General features: G+C 34.7%; 1 protein-coding gene across 13 annotated transcripts in view; it reads right to left on the minus strand.

The window, feature by feature from the left end:
* The window catches only part of RBM26 (RNA binding motif protein 26), an 84,341-nt gene that overhangs the window by 46,266 nt on the left and 26,002 nt on the right, over positions 1-12,073 (minus strand). For 7 of the 13 annotated variants that reach the window (XM_067016688.1, XM_067016683.1, XM_067016682.1 and 4 more), the window contains exons 2-9: positions 11,895-12,013; positions 11,142-11,278; positions 7,791-7,879; positions 6,914-7,131; positions 4,813-5,073; positions 3,864-4,103; positions 3,280-3,450; positions 2,777-2,932 (exon numbers count right to left, since the gene is read on the minus strand). In XM_067016688.1, coding sequence (XP_066872789.1) covers positions 2,777-2,932; positions 3,280-3,450; positions 3,864-4,103; positions 4,813-5,073; positions 6,914-7,131; positions 7,791-7,879; positions 11,142-11,278; positions 11,895-12,013 — 1,391 coding nt within the window. The remainder of the gene's footprint in view (positions 1-2,776; positions 2,933-3,279; positions 3,451-3,863; positions 4,104-4,812; positions 5,074-6,913; positions 7,132-7,790; positions 7,880-11,141; positions 11,279-11,894; positions 12,014-12,073) is intronic. The other 6 variants (XM_067016689.1, XM_067016684.1, XM_059042367.2 and 3 more) reach the window with 3 other exon arrangements.

The following is a 12,073-nucleotide window of genomic DNA, read 5'->3' on the forward strand; positions in this document are numbered from 1 at the left end:
AATTGGCCTCCTATCTCCCCACCCCCATATCCCTTACTCCCTCTGTTTCTAATCAAAAAGATCTTCCAGTTTCACAAAAGTAGCACAGGATATATGTACTTTACTGACCCCTTTTTTCTGGCTAACTCTGACTTATCCCACATCTCTACAGCAGATCAGGTGGAAACATCCAGTATCTGGCACTGCAGGCATTCACAGTGCAAGTTGTAGTTTCTTTGCTGAGTGGTACCTTCACAGGACCAGTTCTGCAACAGAATTTCTGGCCTTATTCCTGCCTCCCAAACATGTTCACTAGCCCTTTTAAAGAGTCTTTGAGCTATCCAATATCCTTTTGTACTTTAATATGTTCTTTATCGGAAGGTTCACCAAGAAAGGCAGTGATGTGTTCGCTCCAACTCATCTGTATTCTCTCACTCATATTCTCTTTCATTGTTATTTATTTAAAAGAAGGAGTGTCAAACACACAGAAGCAAGTTCCTCTTGATATACAATTAGTAAATGTGTCTATTAGTTGTATTTACTGTGTTTTCCCTGATATCTTTTTAATAAATTGTTTTTCTGCTTAACGTTTTCAGCACTGGTTTTGTTGATGGCAAATGAAAAACCACTTGGCCCTTCTTCCTACCTATCTATATCCAGTCAAGGGAGTGTCTATCAAGTTCTCCACTGCCTTAGAAATCTAGAAAGTACAATTATCAGGACCTCTAGGTCACTTTTTTGATTCCAAGGCATCAAAAGGCCTAAAGTTTTTCCATTTGTTTAGTAACAATAATTTCCTATGAAGTTGAAAGTATGAAGCATAAAAATATAGTTATCACATAATAGTCTGTGACAAATGTAAATGAGGCCATCTATAGGCTATTAGAAATGTATAATAATTATATAATGAACAATATTATAAACTTTTAATTATGTATATGTCACAATCCAGGCCAGTAAATTTCAAACCAAATGGGCAATAGATGAGAACATTTTGAGGAGAGGAGGACTGAAAAAAGATAAGGCAATAGAAGTACAAGTAATCCTCAATGTAAACGGTTTGCTAAATCAGTTGTCTGGTACATAAAAACAATGCTATTAATGGAAAATATATTCCTAAACCAGCTTACAGAAATTGTACATGATGTATATAAAGAACTTTAAAAAGTACTAAAATAATCATTATATATAATGATTCTATGAGAAAAGGCATTCAAATTTCTAAGTAGGCATACCAGACATTTATATCTGAATAGAGCCATTTCCTATAACTTGTAACTACATGCATGTGGAGCTGAAATTACCATAATTCCAACTTCTATATGGTAAGATTTATGTGCAAGGGGTTTAATCCTTCTGTCTTCTCTCAATCACCAGCAAAAAACTGTCCTAGATTTGGGATAGGTCTAATGAATGTTGATCTATAGTGGCATACATTTATGCCACTCCAAAGCAGCAAGCTAAGAAAGAGATGATTTGATGTCAGAGGTTCCAGTAAGAGCAAGGAATACTGGTATAATGAAAAGAAAATGAGTGCTAAGTAGTGACCCAAAGAAGGAAGGGGTTTTCCCTGAACTAGTCAGGTATGAGACACTCAAGGGATGAGTAAATACCATGAACAGCCATAATCTTAAGTGGCTACTTTTCAATTACAAACAATCTTATTTCCCTTATATAAAAATTGTTAAGAAACCTTTTTTTCTATTGCTGTTATTAATGAAAGTCATTAGAATGTCTCAAGGAGACTTTAAAAGGTGTGGGGGGAAAGGGACATCCACATTAAATGTTGTCCTGTGATCTCACAGGATATAAATTAAAATGTTCCTCACTCCTCCACCACAGAACACTCAAAGTACATGCTCAGAATCTGACAGATTCTAATGAACAAACAAAAAACGCACAAAGTGTAAGTAAACACAAGTTTACTAAACCACATTAGGTACAGACTGTTACTTATTTAAACAAGTTGGACTTTTATTCACAACTGACAATGCATGACTTTTTTTTTTTTTTTACTAGAAATAAAAGATTACAAGGAAAGATTGAAAAGAAAATGGGATTTAAAAGTTAGTTGAAGTAGTTAGGAAAAAAGATGTATTTTTATTGGCCTGTATAATATTTTCTATAATGTCTGACAACATTGCTCCATCTTTCAAATTAATGTGAACTCTCCTTCCTCTGAACCTCTGTATCAGTTTGCACCTCTGTATAGCACTTTTTCTGCCCTGGCTTGTGGACCAGTCTAAATTCTATCTTCTTCTTCCATTTAGAAATTATACCAAAAAGTCTGTCTCCTCTAAGAAAATTTTAAAAGCTAACAAGTCACTTTCTAAAATATAATTCTTTTTGCTTAAAATATTATAAGCAAACCAGTGTAAAATTCTAACATGTCAAAAGCAAACAAAAATAAAATATGTATCAAGCATTAAATTTGTACAGCTAATTTCATTATCGAAACTACAAAAGAATTTATCTTTAGGAATTAAAGCATTATTCTTAAAGAGTTTAAATTAACCAATTAAAACTACAAATGATAGCATATACCCGCAAACAGCTAAAAATAAGGACTTTGGGGAAATTCCTTTCCACTTGGATGACAGAATAAAATGTCACCAACACCACAAATAGGGTACCACACATTACCTTTTCTCTCATGTGATACCAAAGGATCCAAGGAACAAACATAATCATCATCCCTTACTCAACCCCAATAAACACAGGACTTACTGTTCTTTTTAAATGCTTTGCCACTCTTGATATTATGAAAATGATAAGAAGAAAAGATTCATCATAGTACCTCTGGGTGGCAAATCCATATCCCCTGATGTTAGTCCTATCAAGTTAGGCCTTTGCGCATGCACTCTGTGTCGATACATTGGTCTGGAAGTGTTTGTTATGCTTGGGGCTTCAGGATTGTAGCCATCTGTGTCATATGTATCTGGTAATACAAAAACTGCAATTAAAAAACAATTATAAAACTCCACTTGGTAATTTTTTATATTGATAATAGAAAAAGTCAACTATGTAACATATTACTAATTCATAACTAACATGTATATGTAGTTTGTAAAATAGTCTTATAAAAATTAAATGTTATTAAAAACTTAGTTTTTTAAAAAGTGTAACTGAGAACTTATATTTAATGTGCAGTCACCATGTCTACATTTTATTCCATATAATTTTAGTAAGAAAAATAGACTTGATAGAGCAATTCACTCTCTAGACACTTTTGAATTCCTCACCTAAAACTCTTCTCTAAACGATATTACATTATTAATATAGAGAGGGTCAAAACTGCACCTGCAGTAAAAAGAGAGGGTGGAGCAGGAGGAGGCTGGTGATGGATGCCAGTTGTTACCACAGTAGGAACAGAGCTGGTTGCAGAGTTTGGGGGAGCATCCATGCCAGATGGTTGCAAAGGAGGAAGTGGAGGTGGTGGTCCTGTCAAAACCAAAGAATAAGAAATATCATCTGAAAGCAAACAAATAAAATAAGTTATTGTATATCCAAACGTGATATTCTCCTTTAGCAAATTATAATATCTACAAACACCAAGCTCTTACAACTATATGAGTTTTTCAGAGTAAAATATTCATTTAATGTATTCCAAAACAGGTTTGTCTTAAGCTATAAAGGACTACAGAGAGCTGGGATTCATCAGTAACATGCATAATTCAGGGCCACCCTAAACCACAGTAAACCATAGGTTCGGCACAGCCTGAAAAATAAGTATATTCCAGATGGGAGCATCTTACTCTTAGTTTCTAGCAGGCATCTACAGGATTACTTTAGATACTTTTAACAAAAACAGGCATCAAACTATCAACTTTTAAAAAAGACTACAAATGGATAGATAATAAGTATAGGCAAACATATTTGCTTACCTGTGACAGGTGGTAGACTGGGTGGTAATGGGCCTGGCGGTGGCACTGGGGGTCTCAGATTCACAGGTGGGGGTGTAAGAATTGGTGGTGGTGGAGGGAGTCCAGGAGGAGGTGGTCCTTCAACAACAGGAGGCTGTGCTGGGAAAGGCAGCATACCAGGAAGATTGACATCTTCTACAACTACTGGGTCACTTCCATGATCAAAAGGGCACATGTCTCCTCTCATACAGAAACCCTTTTCTGTGAGGAAGAACAATTAGAAAGAAATATGAAAAGTGCTGGACATATACATTTTCTCTAAGTTAACAAAAGTAGAGATATTTTAAAATAGAAATATTTTTAATACTGGGCAAGTATAAGTAACCATATCACAAGAGCTACCTACCTACTCATTTCCAGTAATATAAAATAAATATTAAGTGAAAATACAGCTAACATACCCACTAAAAAATACATCACCAAATTAAAATGAGTATACCCAGCTAGCAACATGATACAGCTTTAATACAGTTTACAAAACTTTTACAGTAAAATCTTAAAGAGTCTTCAATTAGTTAATAAAATGCTTACATAGGTGATATTCACATTTCTAGGTTTTACTTACATGCTAATAACCACTGATTTCTAAAGAAGTAAGTTTTGTCAAGAATGTTTCAGTAGCCAATTCCCTGGTAGGTAACTCAGTAGATATTACTCTTGTTTGGCAAATTCCAAAAATATGTTAAGACTTGGTGCAAATAAACACTATCTTTAAATTGATATTCAATCGTCAGTGGTGACTACTGAAGACTTCAGTAATATACTGAGGAATTCATTAAGTGCTTAAAACTAATTTCCCACTATTTCCAATAGGTTAAGTCTTTGAGTAACTGTGTATAACCTAAATTTACAGGATTTACTCAGCTGGAAATATTAATTCAATACCTCATGAAATAGTTGACAGGCTTACCATCATAGTCTCTACACCGTTTCTTTGGCATTGGTGGTCTTACATACGAGTTATGGTCCACTTGGTCTTCATGAAATTCAGACCAACTTTCGGTAGTATTATTACCATGATGAGTAGGAGCAATTACTGTAATAGTGCTGCTCAAAGTAGGTACAGGGTAGTGGCCAGATGAAATATTAGGTACCGAAGAGACTGGAGTATAATTGTTTTCTAATGCATCTGCTCTATCCAGGTCATATTTAGGTTTTACCAGATCCCTTTCTGCAACAAAATATAAATGACTTATAAAACTACACTCTATTTTTAAAAAAACAAAAGACACACAAAGCTAAGAAATAGATACTGGGTTCGCCAAAAGGTTCGTTTGGGTTTTTCCCTAAGACGTTATGGAAAAACCCAAACGAACTTTTTGGCCAACCCAATATTTTTGCTAAACATAGAGAAAAAGTTCAAATTTTACACAATCCTCCTTTTAAAAACTATTCAATGTATATACAATGTTCCAAGATAAGCTATTTCTTTTCAATATGACCTAAACTAAAAAACCACACATAAACTTGCTGTACCTAATGAGATTTTTCTTTGAGTTTTAGTTATAGCAGAGAATTTTTAAATTTTCTTCATTGCAATCTTAGTATGAATAACTTTAGCCAACAAAACAAAGTATACAATATAAGTATGGTTATTTTTTCTGTGATGAACATTTAGTTGTCATCCATTCAAAGGTCCTAGCATGGCTTTATACACTGAACACTATTTGCTGAAGATGAGAATGGATGTCTAAAGAGGAAGAAAAAGGAGTACATAATAAACACAAAGAAATTAACTCGGCCAAGAAAAGAAAATTTACCAAGGAAAGAGAAAAGACATTAAGGAGATCAGTTAAGTGAAGCAATGTGCAGAAAGGCCATTAACACCTAGATCACAGGGGGAAAAAACTCTAATAAGAGTAACAGAGAAATACAGGGCTTATACAAAAGCCATAAATATTATTTCCTAAAGACTAAAAGTAACTATACAATAAAGGTCACAAAGGTAGTAAAAATCTAAGTTGAGTAAAGGTGTTTTACTCTTAAGGTGTTTAGTTGTTTTACTGCCTGCAATATATTCCTTTCAATAATACACATTGAAAGTAAAATATGCATGCTGGAAATGAGACACTCTTGTAAACTCACACATCTGAAATGAAAATTTTTAACTGTTTTCATAGTTTTGAGGTCTGGTATATGATAACTGAACATACTTAAAATGTACAATTTAATGAATTTTGATCTATGTGTACACCTGTGAAACCAAACATCACAATCAAAATAAGGTATATACTGTACATACTCATCACCCCCCAAAAGTATCCTTGTTCCCTTTTATGATCCATCCCTCCTTTACTTTATCCCAGGAAACCACTGAGTTGTTTTCTGTCATCATAGATAGTCTGCATTTTCTAAAATTCTATGTCTCTATGTCTCTCTCTCTCTCACACACTCACACACACATCACTTTTTTGTGTGGCCCCTTTCAGTCAGCATAATTATTTTGAGATTCATGCATTTTCCTGCATATATCAATAGTTCTTTCCTTTTTATCCATTCTATGAATATACCATAATTTGTTCATCCATTCACCTGTTGATGGACGTTTGGATTGTTTCTAGCTTTTGGCTATAACAAATGAAGCTGCCATGATCATCTGTATATGTCTTTGTATGGAAATACATTTTCATTTCTTTTAAGTAAACACCTAGGAGTGGAATGACTGACTGGGTCATTTGGTAGGTATAGGCTTAACATTTTTAAGATACTGTTCAAGTGTTTTCCAAAGAGTTCCAGCTTATCTCCATCCTCACCAACACCAGGTAGAGCAAGGCTTTTTAATTTCAATCATTCTGAAGGATGTACAGTGGTAATTCACTGTGGCTTTAATTTGTATAAAATAAAAAATTTTAAAGCAATTTAAAAAAAATATTCTCTTGGACACGCAAAATACATCAAAACAAAAAAAAATAAAGATAACACTGACAAAACAATTTTTAAAACCCTCAAATACAGAATTTTTTTCACAATGAAAGCACCGACCAAACTATACATATATGTGGATTATTTACCCCTGCTTCGGGTCCTGCTTCTGCTTCTAGTCCTGCTTCTATCTCTATCCCTGTCACGAAGCCTCTCTTTACTCCAACTTCGACTCCGACTCCTGCTGTAACTGCGACTTCGCCCTCGTCTTCTATTGTACCGGTCTCTGTATGAATCTCTTCGAGGAGGGTTTCGATCATAATCTCTTTTGCGAGAACGATCATCTTTTTTCCTCTCATCACGACTTCTAAAGAAATATATGATCACTTTTATGAAAATATTTAAATGGATACAGGAAAAACTCCAATTAAATGCAAAAGTTCTATTTTATTCTTGTACCATCATGATTCTTTATCCCACCATCAGAATACAAACATAGGAAACTCAAAAAACTGAACATGATCTGCTAAAGTACCCTAAAACCCCTTCTAAGGAAAAAAAAAAAACCTCTTTTGAAGTCTTCATTTTATACACAAATGCATCTATACATTAAGAGATCTGTACATATGTCCTATTGTATATATTGTCTTGTACACAGTCTCATACTTATAGGCATATATTACATGCACTGCACTCTAAATGCTTTTGAAGGCTTACTGGGAAAAATAATGTATTTAAAGGGAAACTTTGGGCAAAAAAGGTCTCACATTAAGACCACTGGAATTTGCAGTTAGGAATAAAAATAATAACAATAACTAACATATGCCGAGCACTGTTCTAAATCTCACTTCCAGGACCAACAAATCTCACCTAGATATTCTTGGTAGAAAAGGATCAAATTACCACTTTCCTAGACCAGTAAGAGTAGATATTACTTACCGCTATGTAAAAGAAAATCAAGTCTAAATATTCATATAAAATAAAAGCAATGTCTAAACACTGAACATGGTTCAAAGAATCAATCACCTATTTTCTCTGTATCGGGAGCTTGACTGAGGGGGACTGTGATTTAGCCTTCTAGAAAACTTCTTCTCTCGCTCTTCCTCTTTTGTGATCTGATATACAAAGAAAAATGTGTGCAAGTTTAACAACAGTTATTCCTTGCCATGTTACTGTTTCAATAACTTAACTAATATTAAAATATGAGCAATAGGGTCTTCTTGTAAAAGCATTAAACAAAATAAATTTGTCTTCTAAGTACAATCATTTAATTTAACAATAAAAGACAGGCTTGCTGAAAGTTAAAGTGAAAGGTAAAGAAATTCATAAATGCTTATCTTAGATAACAGTAGCAAGAAAAACATTTTAAGCAAGTGTCCTCATTTTACACATCATTAATGGAAAGCCAATTTTATTCCTTCTTTCAAAAGTCCATTCAAGTTTTGGTTTCATGGATTTGATCTGGCACCAAACACATTAGGGACTAAAGGAGAATGCATTAGAACTAACCAAGACATAGGAAAAGAAAACATTTGAGAAAACAATACCTGTGAAAATAAACAAGTGAAAACAGTTCTCTAGTTTCTCACAGCAGCATGACAGCTATATATTCCTCTTTCCTACAATTCATATTATATAATTAATAGAATGCAGCCCTGAAAAACATTCCCTTGATCAGTGCTACTTTCTCTAGACCAGTTTTCCATGCTGCCCAAAAAACTGGTTCCACAGGACAGTAAGAGGTGTTATTAGAGAAAAAAGGATTCAGAGGATAAACAAATTGAGAAAATATTGAACATGAGCTTCTGTAAATATGATAGGGCTCAAGATTTTGCATGTTTAATAAAAACCCTAAGATATTCTGATGCACATAGTCTACAGATAGTATAAATATGTCCCAGTTTATGCCAGTTGTTTCAGCATTCCTGAGAGGTAAAAGCCTCTCACTGTCAAGTGTCCCACACTGGATGATAAATTAAATGGAAATCCTATCAACAGACCAAACTCTGAGAAACAATACTTAAAAGCCTTCTTTTAACAGTTTGCCTTTTTTTCTTTCTTGTAAGTACTTTTTTTGTTCTACTCTTCCTACCCATTTCAACCTTCCCCCCTGCAAAAACAAAACAAAACAAAAAACCCTCCTGATGCACTTTTCCCGTTCAGTTTGCTTCCATGCACTCTTGTAAGTAAGGTAGATTGACAGACTGTCACATTCCATGGTACCTGCCCAACTGCGAAATTTCACAAAACCCACAGTATTTAAAATCCAGACTGCCATCTGACATTTCGGTTCTGAAAATGACGGATAAATATCCTTCACAACTGCTCGAGACAACTGTGGTGAAATATTATTGTATCAACAGATGTAAGACTAAGGCTTACTGCTTCTCAAACAAGAGCCCATGATTTACTGAACATTTCCAAGAATTAAAATGTAATTTGCAATTATCTGGAAAAAATTCTGGAACTAACCCAGACTTCCATCAATGGGTAAAATTTAAATAAATTATTGTATATCTCTATGTTGCATAAGCAGTTGCCAAGACAATATCCACTATCCCGTTCTTCCTTACTAACAGACCCCCTATACCATTAGGGACAAAACATGCAGTTATAAAATTATTTCTAGTCTTCCTCTGAAGACAGAAGTGATGGGGGTGTCTTATGTATATGTGCGTGTAACTATATACATATACATGTGTGAAAGTATGTTCAGATATAGAGACAAAAATACATTTGAGAATTATATAATACATATGTAAATACATATGTAAATACATATGTAAATTACAATACATATCATACATACGTAAATATTATATAGCACATACGTAAACATAACAAACATATATTACTTACATAATCTGGAAAAAAAGAGTATCAGGTGAAAAAAAGCCAAAGGCCACAACCACAACCACATCACCCACCACACAACAATGTCTCAACAATAACAGCAACTATCATTTACTGGGACTACTTTGTGCCACACACTCCGCCAAGTGCTTCACAGACCTTATTTTACTATTCCTCACAAAAGCCCTATAATATTTCCATTTCACAGCTGAGTAAACTAAGGGTTGGAAAAGTAGTAATTTCAAGGTCACAAACGGTGGCAAAATTTTAACCAAGATTTGTTTGACCTAAAACTAGGCTAACCATGGATATATTATATTAATAGCTTAATTGTCAACAATTATTTTTGTTAAAATTACAATCTTTAAACATCAAACTGAGGAAATCTGAATTATTATATGATTATTAAACAAGAGTGGTAATCTTGTATGAAAGGTAAACACCTCTTAAAGTATGAATTCATTTCCATTGCCCTGTGAAGGTCCTTTTATTTGACTACCTTAAAAATAGTCCCCTACAGGGCTTCCCTGGTGGCACAGTGGTTAAGAATCCACCTGCCAATGCAGGGGACACGGGTTCGAGCTCTGGTCTGGGAAGATCCCACATGCCACGGAGCAACTAAGCCTGTGTGCCACAACTACTGAAGCCTGCGCGCCATAACAAGAGAAGCCACTGCAATGAGAAGCCCGTGCACTGCAACGAAGAGCAGCCCCCACTCACCACAACTAGAGAATGCCTGCGTGCAACAAGGAAGACCCAACACAGCCAAAAATAAATAATAAATAAATAAATCTATTTAAAAAAAAATAGTCCCCTACAAAATGCAGGTAGGCAGAAGCAAACAGATCTACTGACAATCTAACTATTTTCATAGAACACAGATAATAAGAGTCCATACCTACAAGATACTGTGCAGAAAAGAGTTAAAAGCACTCCTGAGACTGTTATCTTTAGAAAGACCTGCTGATAAGGTAAGTCCTTAGCTGGCATCTGCAAACACCGATTTCTGGAAGGTTCCCATCATTCCCTGATAGCAATAGCTCACTATGCCTAAACTGTCTGGATAAACAATATGGTCTATGCTGAACACCTGCTTTCCTCCTCAGAGTCTGGAATTTTGGTACATACTAGGCTGAGTATGCCTATGTAACCAGCCCTAAATAAAAACCCTGGGCACTGTGTCTCTAATGAGCGTCCCTGGTTCACACATGTTGTCACTACTTGTTAAGTGCATCTTCTTTGACTCCACTGGAAGAAACCTCTGGAAATCTGTTCCTGTTTTTCCCCAGATTTTGCACCATACACTTTTTTCCCTTTGCTGATTTTGCTTTGTATCCTTTCACTGTAAGAAATCATAGCCATGAGTATGACTATATGCTCTGAGTTCTGTGAGTACTCCTAGTGAAATAATCAAACCTGGAGGTGGTCTTGAGGACTCCCAACACAGATACAAGAAATAAAACTCAGTTTAATTACTCCAAATATGTTTTTAAAGAACATGTAAAGTTTAACACAAATTCTTACCTCTTCTTTTTTTATATCTTTTTCTTGGTGCTGAAAAAATTCTACCTTTAAGCTTCCTGATGATGGCTGCTCTGGAGGAGGTAGATAACTCTTTGTATTCACAGCATCAAAAAGTTTTTCCACAAATATCTGTGTCTCTAAAAATAAAACCAAAACCAGCATAGATTAAAAAACATTTGCTGAGATATTTATTCTCTACTTCTCCACATCAGTATGATGAAATATGCCTTGATTTTTATAAATCTGAAAACTATACTAAGACCAACAGCTTCCCAACCAGTGTGCTATGGCACAAGTCCCATGATAATACTGATCCATTCAATTCTCAGGATGCTGAGGGCTAGAATGGCTAGAGCCTCTGGGTCAGTCACTCCCAGCCATCACTAGTCTCCATGTATCCTGCCTAGTGTGCCAAACAGAAATATTATCATTACCTAGATGCTGGCAAGGTGAAAAAATTTGAGAAGCACTGTGCTAGACAACATCCAAAGTTGGTTCCTAAGCAGAACTATCTTTCAGTCATTTTCTTAATCTCTTAAGAAAAAAATAACAGCACTCTTTAAGAATGAGCATATGGATGTTAACAAAAGAAAAGATTTCCATTCTAAATGAGCTATGGATATAATCAGTAATAATACTATTTGTTCAACTTTGTTACAGTTACTGTCTGTCTCTTACTGAACTCCTTTAACACTCTCTGAATCTTATTTTAAATAACTTTTTACAGTAGTATTTTTAAACCAAAGATCTTACCTTTTTGAAGAAATACATCCAGTTGATCAATACATAACGCCTTTAACTCTTTTTCACTTTTGTCTTTCTTTACCAAAGCAAGAACATATTTTGCCAGGGCTGATGGATCTGCATCACAGCTGAAGAAAAAAGCAATGTTGAAGGAAATTTAACCATAAACAATTGCACATTCTACGAAT

This window comes from Kogia breviceps, chromosome 16 (genome assembly GCF_026419965.1).
Source record: "Kogia breviceps isolate mKogBre1 chromosome 16, mKogBre1 haplotype 1, whole genome shotgun sequence".
In the NCBI taxonomy this organism is placed as follows: domain Eukaryota; kingdom Metazoa; phylum Chordata; class Mammalia; order Artiodactyla; family Physeteridae; genus Kogia; species Kogia breviceps.